Source organism: Daldinia decipiens (genome assembly GCF_022478715.1).
Source record: "Daldinia decipiens strain CBS 113046 unplaced genomic scaffold F4813scaffold_1, whole genome shotgun sequence".
Lineage (NCBI taxonomy): Eukaryota > Fungi > Ascomycota > Sordariomycetes > Xylariales > Hypoxylaceae > Daldinia > Daldinia decipiens.
Genome location: NW_026054544.1, coordinates 574,738 through 590,182, shown reverse-complemented (window position 1 = coordinate 590,182; position 15,445 = coordinate 574,738). Strand labels below are relative to the sequence as shown.

General features: G+C 48.4%; 7 protein-coding genes and 1 non-coding gene across 8 annotated transcripts; 4 read left to right on the top strand and 4 right to left on the bottom strand.

The window, feature by feature from the left end:
• Window positions 1–75: 75 nt before the first annotated feature.
• F4813DRAFT_384284 (uncharacterized protein) lies at window positions 76–361 on the bottom strand (the record flags this gene model as incomplete). The annotated part of the gene is made up of 2 exons (XM_049246061.1): window positions 76–161; window positions 223–361. The coding sequence occupies 2 exons, from the start codon at window positions 359–361 to the stop codon at window positions 76–78; spliced, it is 225 nt and encodes a 74-aa protein (XP_049104668.1).
• A 905-nt stretch (window positions 362–1,266) lies between these two features.
• On the top strand, window positions 1,267–1,371 carry F4813DRAFT_t9. The gene has a single exon. It is a non-coding gene; the product is annotated as a tRNA-Met (tRNA).
• Window positions 1,372–1,715: 344 nt separating this feature from the next.
• F4813DRAFT_341595 (vacuolar ATP synthase 16 kDa proteolipid subunit) lies at window positions 1,716–3,202 on the bottom strand. Its single transcript, XM_049241316.1, has 4 exons — window positions 2,984–3,202; window positions 2,834–2,846; window positions 2,603–2,732; window positions 1,716–2,542 (listed from the first exon to the last, which is right to left on the bottom strand). The coding sequence occupies exons 1-4, from the start codon at window positions 3,001–3,003 to the stop codon at window positions 2,217–2,219; spliced, it is 489 nt and encodes a 162-aa protein (XP_049104667.1). The 5' UTR covers window positions 3,004–3,202; the 3' UTR covers window positions 1,716–2,216.
• Window positions 3,203–3,483: 281 nt separating this feature from the next.
• On the top strand, window positions 3,484–4,036 carry F4813DRAFT_384282 (L30e-like protein; the record flags this gene model as incomplete). Its single annotated transcript, XM_049246060.1, has 4 exons — window positions 3,484–3,511; window positions 3,568–3,630; window positions 3,690–3,856; window positions 3,908–4,036. 4 exons carry the CDS (start codon window positions 3,484–3,486, stop codon window positions 4,034–4,036), a joined length of 387 nt encoding a protein of 128 aa, XP_049104666.1.
• A 371-nt stretch (window positions 4,037–4,407) lies between these two features.
• Window positions 4,408–7,758, top strand: F4813DRAFT_7749 (SacI homology domain-containing protein). The gene is made up of 4 exons (XM_049248887.1): window positions 4,408–4,788; window positions 4,863–6,584; window positions 6,676–6,781; window positions 6,838–7,758. The coding sequence occupies exons 1-4, from the start codon at window positions 4,590–4,592 to the stop codon at window positions 7,712–7,714; spliced, it is 2,904 nt and encodes a 967-aa protein (XP_049104665.1). The 5' UTR covers window positions 4,408–4,589; the 3' UTR covers window positions 7,715–7,758.
• On the bottom strand, window positions 7,294–9,254 carry F4813DRAFT_7746 (uncharacterized protein). The gene has a single exon (XM_049248885.1). It carries the CDS (start codon window positions 8,993–8,995, stop codon window positions 7,802–7,804), a length of 1,194 nt encoding a protein of 397 aa, XP_049104664.1. The 5' UTR covers window positions 8,996–9,254; the 3' UTR covers window positions 7,294–7,801.
• A 1,603-nt stretch (window positions 9,255–10,857) lies between these two features.
• F4813DRAFT_341586 (transketolase) lies at window positions 10,858–13,845 on the top strand. Its single transcript, XM_049241315.1, has 6 exons — window positions 10,858–11,245; window positions 11,410–11,456; window positions 11,533–11,628; window positions 11,692–11,776; window positions 11,828–13,486; window positions 13,538–13,845. The coding sequence occupies exons 1-6, from the start codon at window positions 11,192–11,194 to the stop codon at window positions 13,652–13,654; spliced, it is 2,058 nt and encodes a 685-aa protein (XP_049104663.1). The 5' UTR covers window positions 10,858–11,191; the 3' UTR covers window positions 13,655–13,845.
• A 123-nt stretch (window positions 13,846–13,968) lies between these two features.
• Window positions 13,969–15,435, bottom strand: F4813DRAFT_7735 (uncharacterized protein). The gene has a single exon (XM_049248884.1). The coding sequence runs from the start codon at window positions 15,037–15,039 to the stop codon at window positions 14,413–14,415; it is 627 nt and encodes a 208-aa protein (XP_049104662.1). The 5' UTR covers window positions 15,040–15,435; the 3' UTR covers window positions 13,969–14,412.
• Between the last annotated feature and the right edge of the window lie 10 nt (window positions 15,436–15,445).

Here is a 15,445-nt window from a genome sequence, read left to right as displayed (position 1 = left end):
CATATTGTTTAATAGAAAAGGAGAAGGGTTCTTCTATAAGTGAAAACTGTAGGGTGGCATCTGAGAAGAAATATTCTAGCTGGAAGGTCTGGGAAGTATATACTCCTGGATTTGGTATACATCAAGGCCGGCATCATATATATTCACGTGTAGCTGAGCATCTATGTGTTATTTAGTTGGTACATTATCATAGAGGCTTTAGATAGGGCATTAACAACGTACCAGTCTGATACTCGACTAGCAACTTGAGGTCGAGTAGATCTCCCACTTTAGAATTGTTTTCCTCTCCTTTTCCAAGTCTCACGAAGTTGAACCAAACAGCATCGAAACAACTTCGCTGTTCCGCGAGGAACTCCAACATGGCTACGGAAAACATAGCTACGGAACCCTATGGCTATACATACTGAGCATGTCTTGTGTCCTAGATGCCTCATTTAGAATTCTGACACCATTTGAAGTTTGCGAACATGAGGTATGTATATGGATTCATTACGTTGACGCACCCTATTCAATACCCTGCGACCATGATCCAATCATCGAGAACACTATTAATACAGATTCCCATTTCCTCCCTTCCTATTCATACCTTATTGGAACCATGACTCGGGCGCGTTTATCATGCCTAGCTGTTACCTGCGTAACCAACCGCGCAAAAACTACTACGAAGCTATTTCAACTTCCTGTTTACGTTACTTACCTGCTATTTATACCCATCCCCATCCAGTCATAACCGCCATCAGAACTCCTGAATTGGATATTCGCATATTACCAAATGTTATAATATACCAATTCTTGTATTAGCATCGTTAGCAACACCAGACATGCGACGTTTTACACCGCGGGCGCCCCCGACGGCAACGGGGGCCCTCTTCCCCTGACGGGGCGAAGGGTAGGTAAATATGTAAGATCTAATTGAAATATATATAGTTGCTAACTAATCAAAGAAGAAGAGAGCAAATAAATACTATACGGCCCGCGATGGAAATTTTATCAATATTACGCATGCACAAGCGGCACAATCCACTACAATCGGGAATATCATCTACGCTGTCAGCAACCAGTCGGCAGAGAGTTGGATCAAGTTGATAGGTCCAAACCTAAGATGCAAAGTGGCTAATCTAAGAATCGACTAGGACAAGGCAATACATCCTCCCTTCGAGTACTACTTAAACTCCGCTAAGAAGACGACTTACATCTGCGGGGCAAGGCAAGTCTTGGAAACAAGCAAGCCTTAGCATAACCCCGATAACAATAAGTCTACAAAAAGTCTTCGTGGCTCAGTTGGTCAGAGCGTTGGTCTCATACTATTCGTGTGATCCAGCCATAGGTTGGGATATCCAAAGGTCGTGAGTTCGAGCCTCACCGAGGACATTACAGACTTCTATTTTTTTTATTTGATAAATCTATCAAATTTCCTCGAGTTAAAAATTTTTTTTTGGTAATTAAATTGTAATTTTGAATTTCTAGGGATAATGTCAATTCCGCGATGCATGTGATTGATGGTTGCTCCTCTTGTGCTATTACATAAGCAATTGCTTTATTTTTATTCTTTCATTCAAGATGAGAAATAGCTTTACTATATGTACCCGAACTGAGCGGTTTACATTCATAAGTTCGGTAGAAGGCCTTGTAATAATGCCCTGGATACCCAAGTATTATGGTGTTTAACAAGTATACTACAACACCTATCGAATTCAAATCACATTGTCGGATTGTTCGGTTAGTGACAACTATTGAGCTCAACTTTAAGTATATAGGCTAACGCTTTGTGAGACGCCAACATGTGGACGACGGACTCGTTGCATTTTTAATGGCGAACAAAATTTTAATATAAAAATCATTTTCTTCCATGAGAACCGATTACCAACCTAGAGTACATGATTTCCCATCCATTAATCTACGATGAGAAACCGTTCCGGAGCGTACAACATGTGCAGCAACAAGTAATACAAATGCGGGTTCTTGCTCAGTCGTCACCATACGCCCCATTCTACCACTCTTTTCACATCCCCTGACAGCTTTAGAACTCGTAGTTCCTTGTATTCGATTGCTGGGCTAGCCCTTGCCGTAATTTAAGTCGCATGTAGTGTTTGTTCGGACGAAGTAACCCATAAGATCAGGGCATACCAAGCGTATTTAGTAATAACTTGCCATTGCCTCTAATCCTCAAGCTACCGCGTCGAATAGAAGGCCGTTGTGGTGTCCACGATGCTTCTTTAACAGCTAACATCGACGCTGGCCTTGGAGTTCATCAGAAGAGCGACGATGAGACCGTAGAGACCCAAGACTTCAGCGAAAATGAGAATAAGGATCATGCCGACGAAGAGTCTAGGTTGCTGAGCGGTTCCTCGTACACCAGCGTCACCAACAATACCAATGGCGAAACCAGCAGCCAGACCAGCCAAACCCACCGAGAGACCCGCACCCAACTGAATGAATCCGGTGTAGAGAGGGAGCTGTTGGGTCAAACCGTCGGAAATCAGGACAGAGACGACGAGACCGTAGATACCAATGATACCAGCCATAATGACGGGGACAATGTCTGGAAGGAAAAGTTAGTGCTTTTGTTCAGAATGTATTGATGGCCGGAGATGGCGCGTACTCTTCACGATGAGGTCGGGTCTCAAAACACCCATAGCCGCGATACCAACACCGGACTTGGCGGTTCCGTAGGAAGCACCTAAGCAGGTGAAAACGATGGCTGCTGTGCAACCCATGGCGCCGAAGAAGGGCTACCGGAGGTTAGCTTTGTATATCGAAGTCGCACTCGTCTCGAAGGTTAAGGGATAGAGGAATGATGACCGAGACGCGCGCCAAGAGAAGGTGAACTAACCGCGTAGACCGGGCTATAGAAAAAGGCGTTAGCATATTGAATCAAATAAATCACATCACAAGCTCGATAGCAACAAAAGCGATGTTGCCTTAAGCTTGCGATGATGACGATGATGGGACACTTGTAAGGAGGCAATCATCAATTACGTACCAAGCTTCAGAGTATGACATTGTGACGGCGTAAGTGGGTTTTTAGAAGTAAAAACAAAAAATAGAGAAATGTAGAATGATAGACTTTGGAGGCGGACAGATGAGAGTGGTAGATTAAACCTGGTGTCGATGGCGAGCTTAAAGAATTGTGGTAGTATGAGAGATTGTTTAAAGTTGCTGTAGTAATGGGGAGGTATTACGGGGAGAGAGAAGGTGTTGCTTTGCCTTGTTTCCAGGTTTGCCTTTGATTGGGGGTTTGATTTTGCAGCTCTGGGTCACCTGCAGGATCGATTATGTCAGCGGATATCGGCGTAAGGTTTGACCGACAAATTTATTTCTTGGCATTCAGAAGCTTTGACCGGGTTGACCATTTTTTGTTTTTTTTTTTTCTTTCTTGAACATTTCTTTACTGCGATCTTCAAGACTTTGCCAACCTTTTACCCATTATTCTACATATTCCTCTTCAGGGCGAGCAACCGCAAGGAACCCTGCTCCGTCATAATGTCTGCCAACCAGGATCAAAGTGCCGGTAAGTTCTAACACAGCTACGTTTTTCGTCCGGATATCGTACTGACCTATCATCAGCTTGGCCCGTCGCCGATGCTTCTCTTACCCAGGAGATTTTAGATTTGGTGCAACAGGCTGGCCGTGAGTATACGCCAATTACCTTCACTTACCTCCCGCCCACTAATTGTGCTCCCATACAGATGCCCGCCAGCTCAAGAAAGGAGCAAACGAAGTGACCAAGGCGCTGTCCAGAGGTATTGCCGAGATCGTCATTCTGGCCGCCGATACCACTCCGCTTGCCATTCTTCTGCACCTACCTTTGCTCTGCGAAGACAAGAACGTCATCTACTGCTATGTCCCTAGCAAGGTTTGTTGGGAATTATCTTAACTATACCGTAAAGCACTAACAATTGGACAGATTGCTCTTGGCAGAGCCTGCGGTGTATCTCGAGCTGTCATCGCCGCGAGTATCCTCTCCAACGAGGCAAGCGATCTCTCCGGCCAGATCCGCAGTCTGAGGGACAAGATCGAGCGCCTCATGATTTAAGATACCCCAAGAGCCAGGACAGAAATTCAGGTTGCTACGTTGGGAAATATACTAGGCTAAAAGCTATAGGTTCGTAACTCGAGGAAGAATAGATGTGGATATAGAGAATATAATCTGCACATCAATCAGCAAGCTTCTCGATTCATTATTCGCTATAAAATCCTTGACCCTATTTTTTTTGTTGCCCCATGCTTCATGATCATGGCGTGCCTGCTTATGCTCTTAAGCCATTGGTACATCTTAGGATCTAGTACATCTAACCTTAATACCTTACCTACCTATGTACCTGCGTATGTAACATGTACACCTGCATCTGCGCGCGTCCTAGACCAACCAGGCCTTAGAGATTCTGCCCCACCGTGTGACGGCATCAGCAACCCCACCAAAAACTAAATCATCCAAGACATCATCGCAAAGACCCAAAGACCCAAAGACCCTGAAAATAACCATATGTATCATCTCTTAAGATTGATACAATTTCTTTTCATTCAAATATAGTAGAATTCTATTCACCAGTTTATGAATACCATGATTGAATGTTTAGCCACTAAGCATGCCTAATCTAGCGCGAAAGCTGCTTATATGTGCAGCCGTCGACGGCCTTATAGTCCAACCTCTTGCGACAAAAGGGCAACGAACTCCCGCGCCCGTCAAAATCAAGTATGGAGATGCTACGGTATCTTCGCTTCCTCGCGATCAAACACCAGACAACTCAAAACCGAACTCGTCCTTCGAAGCTTTTGGGGTTGTAGGTTCGTCTTATCTAAAATAAATAACGCTCGTAAACGTATTCGTCCAGGCAATTTCTAATTGGGCTTCTCTATAGGACTTTTTACTGTCTCTCGTCTAACCTACCTCATCACAATCACCGGCCGCCAGCAAGTTGCGCAGGTTCGCGGCTTTCCTGTCTATGTCGTCACTGACGTCGCGCTCACCCCGTGTACGAGTCGAAGCGAGGCCGAATCAGCCGTTGCGAACACAGCAACTAAACTACGACAAACGTTAGCCGAGAAGTTTTCCGAAGACAGCGATTCAGAGAGCGAGGTTGATACACGTTCAGTATTAGGCGGCGATGATGCGGAAGACCCAGGAGCCATAAGCGATCGTGAGACTTCCGAAGACAAAGACGCGCCAGGGGCAGACAGGAAAAGTAGCATCGCCGAGGATGTCATAAAGCGCCGCGGGAGCTATGGGCGATTCGCTCAGCGCTGGTTCAGCCGCAAAGGCTGGATGATGGACCAGAAGCGAAACCTAGGCATTACCAGTGTCGAACCTGACCGGGCGGGTGCCCAGGTCGGCGATGAGAGGAACAAGGCAAAGAAGGGAGGTCCAGATAAGGAGTTGAACGATACGGTGGTGCAGGAGAAGGTCGATCCTCCTCCGACACCGTCAGCTGGTGAGAGCCTATTACCAAAGCTATTGCGATTTGCGCATATCTGGCTTGGGACGTCTAGGAGCTTCTTTTTCTCCTATGATTTTGATATTACGAGAAGCCTTGGCAGTCAGTCCGTCACATCGGTCGCAGAAGGCCTCCCGCTTCACGAAGCAGCCGATCCCACATTCTTTTGGAATCGTAGTTTGTTAAAACCATTCCACGGATCTAGTGACGAATCATTACTGTTACCAGTAATGCAAGGTTTTGTGGGACAGAGGAGGTTCGTTGTGGATCGTTATCCACCGCAAGTCGATTCTCAGGAAGATTCCATGGAATTAAACAATATGACGCCTCCCTCAGAGTCTCATGTCGAATTTCCTCCGCCGGAGAGAGCATTTAGTGATCTAAGGCCGTCTGAGAAGGAGTTCGTTATCACCATTATTTCCAGGAGGTCCACCAGGCGAGCTGGGCTTCGATATCTACGGCGTGGTATAGACGAAAATGGCTATACTGCTAATTTCGTCGAGACGGAGCAGATACTCTCGACTCCAACTTGGAGCCCTTCATCAAAAATCTCCTCTTTTGTCCAGGTTCGAGGTAGTATACCGCTTTTCTTTACACAATCTCCATATTCCCTTAAACCGATTCCAGTACTACAGCATTCTCCAGAGGCAAATTTTAGAGCATTCAAGAAACACTTTGAACGTATGGGCAAGACATATGGATCTATACAATTAGTAAATTTAGTTGAGAAGCATGGTGTCGAAGCTATAATTGGCAAAGAATATGAGAAAGCAGCTCAAAAACTGAATGAACAAGAGGCGGAAGGCTCCCCGTCACTTGCTTTCGAGTGGTTTGATTTTCATTCTGCGTGCCGCGGAATGAAGTTTGAAAACGTGAGCTTACTTCTAGATATCTTGGGTAAAAAGATCGAAGAGACCGGTAGTACTGTGGAAAGAAACGATCAAATAGAACGGAAGCAGAATGGCGTTCTGAGAACGAATTGTATGGATTGCCTCGATCGTACTAATGTTTGCCAAAGTTCTTTTGGCAAGTTTATGCTTGATCTGCAGATGAAAGAAGAGGGCTTCGACATGTCAGTCCAGCTTGACCAGGAGAACTCATGGTTTAATACTCTCTGGGCCGATAATGGAGACGCTATATCCAAACAATGTCAGTCAACCCCTTACCCAATTAAGATATTGAGATCCTGCTGGCCTTATGAGAGAGCTAGAATTTTTAATATTTCTAACTCGTAATTTAGATGCCTCTACGTCAGCGATGAAAGGCGACTACACCAGGACAAGAAAACGGGATTATCGCGGGATGGTGAACGACCTCGGCTTATCCTTAACGCGGTTTTATAACGGGTAAGAAATACTTGTATACCTGAACTAATATAATTCTTACTTACACTATGTGCTAGAATGGTGAACGATTATTTCTCTCAGGCCGCTATCGACTTTTTCCTAGGCAACGTTTCCTCCATGGTGTTCGAAGAGTTCGAAGCAACCATGATGAGCAAGGACCCCGGGGTCTCAATGTCAAAGATGAGAGAGCAGGCTATCGAGACATCGCAGAAGATCGCCATAGAAGATGACAAGGAGGATTTTATTGGCGGGTGGACTTTGCTGAGCCCTCATATATCCGACACTCTTAAGGCTTTACCGTTCGAAGAAGTGGTACTTCTTCTAACCGACACGGCATTGTACTTGTGCCGGTTCGACTGGAAGCTCGACAAGGTATCATCATTCGAAAGGGTGGACTTGGCTCATATAGTCGGTATCAAGGTCGGCACGTACATAACCTCAGCCATCTCCCCCGCGGAGGCCGACGAGTCGAAGAACGTTGGCCTCGTCGTGACTTACGAGCCGGGCAAGTTTGATATCAAGAGGACCAATACACGGTCGCTTTCCAGCATGTCAGGGCAATCTGATGAATCATTGGATACGGCTGCGGTGCCGGCCGCCGTGTCCGGCATTCTAAACCAGGGCATCTTCAACGCCATCACAGGTAAGCCACAGGCACAGGTGCCGCGAAAGATCGCTCTAAAAGCACTGCATTCCACAACGGCCGTGTCGGACACGAAGGACGTGAAGAAGATGACAGAGAGCGAGCAGATCAACGTCATCGCGACGGAGATCGAGCGGCTGGTATTCTACAACCAACCGGCTCCAGCCAGCTCGGGGGAACGAAAGAGCATCGTCGAGAAAGGCGATATCATCTCGCTCGCCGAGGCGAAGCGGAGCACGGGCATTCTAGAACAGTTAGGTCACAGCATAAAGAAGCTGGTTTGGGCATGATATACTAGTAGACATTCCTTGGCTAGTGGTGGTAAACCAGTGGTTGGGAGCATGTATTTAGAGTGCTGCACGTAGACGTGGGCTTCCTCAGTCAGAAGACCGGGAGATGGCCCGGTACAGGTGCATCTGGTAGCGCATATCTTGCAAATCCATAGGATACCGCAGTTTCTCGCTGAGGCGGAACCAGATCGAATCGTGTGATTGTATCTTCTCCCACCGACACCCTTCGGCTGGCAGCTTGCCGGCTTGGAGGAGAGTGTGATCTAAAAGCCAATGCATGGGGTATTTCTTCGCTTCCTTGCCCACCGCCGCTTCTGAGTAGCTTCCTGGGCTGTCGACGACAAGCAGCAGCGAACCGGCCGGAATAGTGACGCTTAGGTTCCGCAGGAACGCCGTCGTCATCTTGATCCCGCCGGACGTGTACAGCTCGTTGAGCGTAAACAGCAACGTGACGAGCAGCGGCGTCTGGCCCAGTAGACTCGAGAGCCCGGGGCCGTCGAGCTGGAGCACATCCTGCTGCACGAAAGTCGACCGCAGACGCTCTGTCGGCTCGACGAGGGCCGCGTTAGTTCCCTTGGCCGTAGCGCTCGCGTCCTTAGATCCCGGCGCCGGAGTCGTCAGGCCGGCGTGTAGCTTCTGGACTACTTCGCCCCAGGGGCCGGTGTCCAGCAACGTGAGGTCGCCGGAGACCGCGACCCCCGCGGTCCGGAGATACTCGCCCAAAGCGACGATTTCCGCGGCGCCGCCGCCGATCGCAAGCATCCGCAGCGTAGCGGTGCGCTTCGCATCCCGCAGGTCGAGCGTCGGCGAAACCCGTCCGGACTCAACCTCGTCTACCTCGCCCTCGCCCTCCCCGTCGTCGGTAGTAAGCAACAGCGGCTCCAGCTCAGCGGCTATCTGCCGCAACACCCCGCCGTAGCACAGCGCGCGCGGCGGGCTCCATCGCGCGGCGTATACTTGCAGGTTCTGCTCGCTGCCGAAGGCGGCGGCGAAGTCCCGGTTGAAGAGGGCTTGCTTGAGTTTCTGCAGGACGGCGGCGAAGTCGGGGGCGCTGAGGGCTGGGGCGAATGCGGCGCTGAAGATGTCGAGGAGCTGTTGTTGGGTTTGGAGTTCCTCTGTCGGGACTGGGGTAGGGTCCTCTGTTGTTGTGTCCTCTGCTGTTGATTTGGAGGCGCGAGGGGTGGGCTTGGATGGCTTTGACTTTTTTGCCGCGGCTCCTTTGAGGGGATAGGTGTGTGCTTTTGGGGCTCGCTGCGGTGATCTTCTCCTGTTACTATGCATCTTTTATTGTATTCCAGCTATGTTGGTCTATTTTATTTTTGGGTTTTTGTTTATTTCATTTGCAAGATTGAGGATTTGTCTGGTCAAAATTTTCAAGTCACTCGAAATCGTTAAGTGGATGCCTCATAAAAAAATACACGGCCAATACTTAAAGTCATTTTGTTCCTGCGCTTTTAATATGTACGTACTTGAGATAGATAGTATGTTATATGATGTATGTTAATTATATTTATTGTTCATATATAGATCTGGTATATATATATAGGTTTTTATATAACTAATATAACGGAGGTTTTTTAAATTTCTTTTCTTACAAACACCAATTCAGTAACAATAATGAAGAGTTATCAGAATACCGGTAACTCCGAACTTTTGCCACTTTATCCAGCAAATTCACACAGCAAACATCTTGGACCGAGGTATAAATAATTTATTCTCCATATGGTTAGGATAAAGGGTGTTTGAGTCAGTACCCAGACACTCCGGCCGACCCGACCGATTTGACTTACATATCGAGATAACCAAGCAAGAAGGCGTGATGTTTTATACAATGTACATAGCCGCGAGGCTAGCGGCGAAGTATTTGATAGAGATTTAACAAAGGACAAGGTGACCTGCTATTGGTACGGTAAGAGGTGTTAGACAATCAAGGTGAAATGACCCTCGAATAATGTTCCTCCCCTTACTCACGTTGCTGGAATAGGCTTGCCAAGTGCGTCTGCGAACTCTGGAGTATCTAATATGGCGCACCTTTCGGGATTATTTTCTACCATTAGGCTTTTAGTACCGAGAACTGCCCAGGCCTAACATACACAGAGGCTTACAAAGGCTGACGTGGGTATTGATATCAAGATAAATATATACAATGTCCTAAGTCCGACGAGTAATCGAATCCTTAGAACCAGCCTTGAGTTAGTAGGTACCTACCTATACATAGAACCTACCGGGAGACAGATGTCTATGATTGTAGAGTATCCCGGTTACCTGGATACGTACGGGCGCAGAACAGGATGCTATGCTTATTACCCGATGGTTACAAGGTAGATGGCAGTAGTTATAGTACCAATCCCCCGGGCAACTAGGTACTAGTCTCATACTAGACGCTGCCGTAGGTGATGAGCCTTTTCCCGCACCTACCAGATGGGTGGCAATGAATTTGACTTGCAGGGCTGGAGAGCGGGCTGCAGTTGCGTTTAGAGTAAGATGCGCTGAGTATAATATATCTTACCTAGGGATATATATCTCAACCAGGGGTTGTTTGTGCCTTTTGCGTAGTAAGAGACATGTCACATGTAGGCAAGATTTTGCAGCATTACTCCAGGAAAACATTCTTATATAGATGGAATTGTACTACAAAGTCTTAAAGATCTCGGAATGAAATCGTGAATATAAAAAGCTGAACGGTGAAGAGATGACGTACATAGTTTATAGAAGCTATTATGATATATCACCGTATTGGCCTAACTTAGTGGCAAAGTAGCCTTGAACAAGTTTACCTATTACCTTCGCGAAGAAAAAAAGTCAGTTGAGGCGTTGTTGGACTTTGGTGGAGAAGATGTTTTGGAGATGACTTACACTAGACCTTGGCAAGCCTATTATGTTGAGGGTTTTGATAAGGGGAGAGGGTGACGAAATAATGCCGCTGATGATCTAGTCTATTAAGGAAGTCTTCTAGGTTACATACATGTACCTACCTAAGGTACCTAAGCAACCAGCAGCCGTTTAACTATCGGATCCGATTCCTAGCTTTCCATATGTCCACTCAGTCCACTCAGTCCACTTCATTACATACATGTACATTAGGTACATTACATAGAACAAAAACCCCACCCCCACTTGCCTAGTTACATGTACATTACATACATGTACAATGTAGCGCATTATACTTGCCCATGTCGCTAAGAGTACTTGCCCTTGCCTATGATTGATCATCTATGTAACATGTTGCCTGAAAGAAGCTGTTACCGATTAGATACATACATCGTGTCAGGCCTTGTTCTCTCCACTAAGAAGCCTTAAAGCTAAGACTAAGGACCCATTGGAAGACCGTTGCCGGTCGTCCAGAAAACCAAAAAAACACTTTAACCACCCGCAAATCTTCCCACCTTCTCTTTCTCTTCCCTCAAACCTTTTCCGTTCCTCCATCGACTTTCTTTTAATACCAATTCCCAAGGCATCGTCGTAAAAACCGCAACCATGGGATACACCGAGACAGATTGGCTCGCCATCAACACGATCCGTGTTCTTGCTGTAAGATGACGACTCTCTTCAGTTAACCCCGCCCCCGCTTTGCCCCTCCATCGTCCATCGTCCATCGTGAGCTCATTTGAAGCTTTGCGAGCCCTTTTCTTGCCTACATCACGAGTATCTTTAGCAGGATAGAGAAAATTGTATTGACAATTGTCTTCTTCTAGGTCGATGCCACCTTCGCATCCAACTCGGGCCACCCTGGCGCGCCCATGTGAGTAACTGAACACCGATAGCCAGCATCGTCTTGGTTACTTAGGGAAGAAGCCCTTTATACTAACCGATATAAGGGGTATGGCACCGGTTGCCCACGTTCTATTTAACAAGTTCATGAAGTTCAACCCCAAGAACCCAAAGTGGCTGAACCGTGATCGATTCGTTCTCTCGTAAGTCAAATCAAGCCAAATTAAGTTTCGACTATTTCTTTCCGCCACTGATTACGGGTCTAGCAACGGGCACGGATGCATGCTCCAATACGCTCTCCTCCACCTTTTTGGATATGAACTATCTATAGATGACATTAAGAACTTCCGAGTGAGTTTACTTATCGTACTATAAGGTAGTTGTAATACTTACAAAGTATAGAGAGTGGACAGTATCACTCCCGGACACCCCGAGGCCCATGATACCCCGGGTATCGAAGTTACTACTGGTCCTCTTGGACAGGGTATCTCCAATGCTGTTGGTCTTGCTATTGCTCAGGCCCAAACAGCTGCTACTTTCAACAAGGATGGCTTCCCTCTTGTCGACAACTACACCTACAGCTTCCTGGGAGACGGTTGCTTGATGGAGGGTGTTTCTAGCGAAGCTAGCTCTTTGGCTGGTCACTTGCAACTAGGCAACTTGATCGCTATCTACGATGACAACCAGATCACTATCGACGGTGACACCGCTTGCGCTTTTACCGAGGATGTCGTTAAGCGATACGAGGCGTACGGCTGGCACGTTGAAATTGTCACTGATGGTGACAACGACCTTGAGGCCATCGAGAAGGCTATCCAAAAGTGCAAAGACGTCAAGGACAAGCCCTCATTGATCAAGCTCAAGACTACTATCGGTTTTGGTTCCCTGCAACAGGGTACCCACGGAGTTCACGGCTCCCCCCTGAAGGCTGACGACATTAAGCAGCTCAAGCAGAAGTTCGGCTTCAACCCTGAACAGTCTTTTGTCGTACCCCAAGAAGTGTACGACTTATATGGCAAGAAGGCTACCGAGGGCGCAGCTCTTGAAGAAGAATGGAACAAGCTATTCGCTAGCTACGCTACAAAGTACCAAGCCGAGCATGCCGACCTCTCCCGTCGTCTGAAGGGCGACCTCCCCGAAGGTTGGGAGAAGAACCTTCCCGTATACACCCCTAAGGATGCTGCCGTAGCGTCTCGAAAGCTCTCCGAGATCGTTCTGTCGAAGATCGAAGCTGCTATTCCTGAGCTCATTGGTGGTTCCGCCGATTTGACAGGGTCTAACTTGACACGATGGAAGGAAGCTACCGACTTTCAGCCACCATCGACTGGGCTGGGTAACTACGCCGGCCGATACATCCGATACGGTGTCCGTGAGCACGGTATGGGCGCTATCATGAACGGTATTGCTGCCTACGGCACCCTTATCCCATACTCAGGTACTTTCCTAAACTTCGTCTCGTATGCTGCTGGTGCCGTGCGTCTTTCTGCGCTGTCGCAAGTTCGAACTATCTGGGTCGCCACCCACGACTCTATTGGTCTCGGTGAAGATGGTCCTACTCACCAACCGATCGAGACACTCGCCCACTTCCGCGCCCTGCCTAACATGATGGTATGGCGACCGGCAGACGGTAACGAGACCAGCAGTGCTTACTACGTGGCCTTGACGTCTAAGCACACCTCTAGCATCATCGCTTTATCGCGACAAAACTTGCCTCAACTCGAGGGTTCGACCATCGAGAAGGCGAACAAGGGTGGCTACGTCTTGCACGATGTTGAGGGTGCCGACATCACACTCGTTTCAACCGGTTCGGAAGTCTGCATCTGCATTGACGCTGTCAAGTACCTCCAAGAGAACCACGGCCTGAAGGCGCGTGTCGTATCCATTCCCTGCTTCGAGGTCTTCGACGCGCAAACCAAGGAATACAGACTGAGCGTTCTCCCTGACGGTATCCCGTCTCTATCCGTCGAGGTCATGAGCACAATGGGTTGGGAGAGATATACCCACGAGCAGTTCGGCCTAAACCGATTCGGTGCTTCTGGCGCTTATAAGGACGTCTACAAGGCAAGTTTCCCCGGCCCTGGTATGTCGAGTATATGCTAATTAAGAGAACAGAAATTCGAATTCACCCCTGAAGGTGTCTCGAAGAGGGCTGTCGCCACCGTCGAGTTCTGGAAGGACGTCCCCAACATCCGTTCGCCTATCAACCGCGCGTTCCAGCAGCTCATTTAAAAATTTAGACTAGCGATGTTGTTTAGTCTTGGTGCGGTTATGTTAGTTGGCGCAATGAACCAGACGGTGTTCGTGGACATATAGATTTGCGAGCCAAAATAATCCGATATCACGAGAAATGCAATGAATTAAACAGAAGTATCCCTATAGAGGCTATCTGTAGATAAATACAAATTGGCCTACTTATGAAATGCGGGTTTCTTGTTACGTTGTAATATGTTAAGATGAAGTGATAATCGGGTCTAGATTATATGTTCTGGGAACCCAAACTTGGTTTGTGATAGTGCTACTTAATGCCGTGCCTATTCTTCGACGTCTAGCTATAATTGTACTCTTGGTGTGTTTGAAGTAAGAATAGCTTTTAGAGATGGCCCTCTCGTAACCCAGTATAAAGCAACGCGCCAGTCAGATAGTCCACATAATCCATGTAGATCTCCCATCGTGGACAATCTGGCTGACTTCTTCTAGCTACATGCTGGCTGCACTTCCACTCGCTCTCAACCCCTTTCCACTCCAGAAGCACCTCTTCGAACTGCTTGCTCCAAGCTGTAGTGTAGCGAATCTCTCTGGGTGGGAACACGGCAGTTCCTCCTCCTGGCCTGGACTTAGCTGGCCGAGCTGATCGATACCTCTATATCGTTGCCATAACATTTCTCCCCCTGTTCCCTGTCCCCGGCCTCTTCTTCATCCATCCATCCATCCATCCATCCATTTCTTTTCTTTTCTTCTTCTTCTTCTTCCTCCTCCTCCTCCTTACTTCAATCTCCGGTATCCCCCGGCCCCCCGTCTTGCACCATCTGCACCTCGGCCCACTGCGCCTGTACCGCGCGGCCCACGCGCTCGAGCCTAGCCGCGGCGCGGCGCGCGTCGCGGGCCTCGTCTGCGCTAGGGGCGACGACGACGCTGATTAGCATGGGCGGGGCGTTGGCGTTGGCGTTGGCGTCGGGGTCGGGGTCTTGGGGCTCGGGGGCGGGGAATTGTAGGTGTTGGAGGCGGCGCTCGACGGGGGTGGCGGGGGTGCCGTTTGTGGGCTCGGGGTTGGTGGTGGTGGTGGTGGTGGTGGAGGATGCGGACGCGGATGCGCATGTGGAAGGAGGGTTGGGGTCGGTGTCGCTGGTGGTGGATGTTGGGCTGGGGTTGGCGTCGGCGCGTAGGAAGGATTGCAGGACTATGGGACCCGAGTCGGCGTGCTCGACCATGACGCGCAGGGGGGCGCCTAGGCCGAGGCGCAGGGCGGATTCGTGGGCGCTGAGGGCGGCGTGGGAGAGCGAGGTTAGGGCTTCGAGGCGCGAGGGGGAGCGCGGCGCTGAGGTTATGAGGGGGGTGAGGGAGCGGTCGGTTAGGTGCAGGGAGAGGTGCGGGTGTTGGGAGGGGAGGTTGGCCATTGTGTTTGTTATTTGCTGCTGCTGCTGCTGCTGCTGCTGCTGCTTTTGCTTCTTCCCCCTCCCCTTTCTATCTTTCAGTGGGTGGTACGACTTTTGTTTCTCCTTTTTGGCGTTTTCCCCTGTGGATAGGTGCAGCTACCTGATGTAAGGAGGAGTCAGGTAGCGATGCGGTTGTATTGCTTTGAGCGGTGGATAGCTAGCGAGGTTGGAAAGTAAGTCCGTAAGTAAGTAAGTAAGTAAATAAAAGCTGCCTATGATAATGCTGCGAAGGTTGCTGCGAAGGTCGAATAGGGGGCTAAGCTTCGTAGGGATCGTGTAATGTAACTTTTGGTGTTGCAAGCTACAACCTAGGTTATGTACCTTGTAGGTAGGTATGTAGGTATGCACATAGTGTACATGTAAGTAG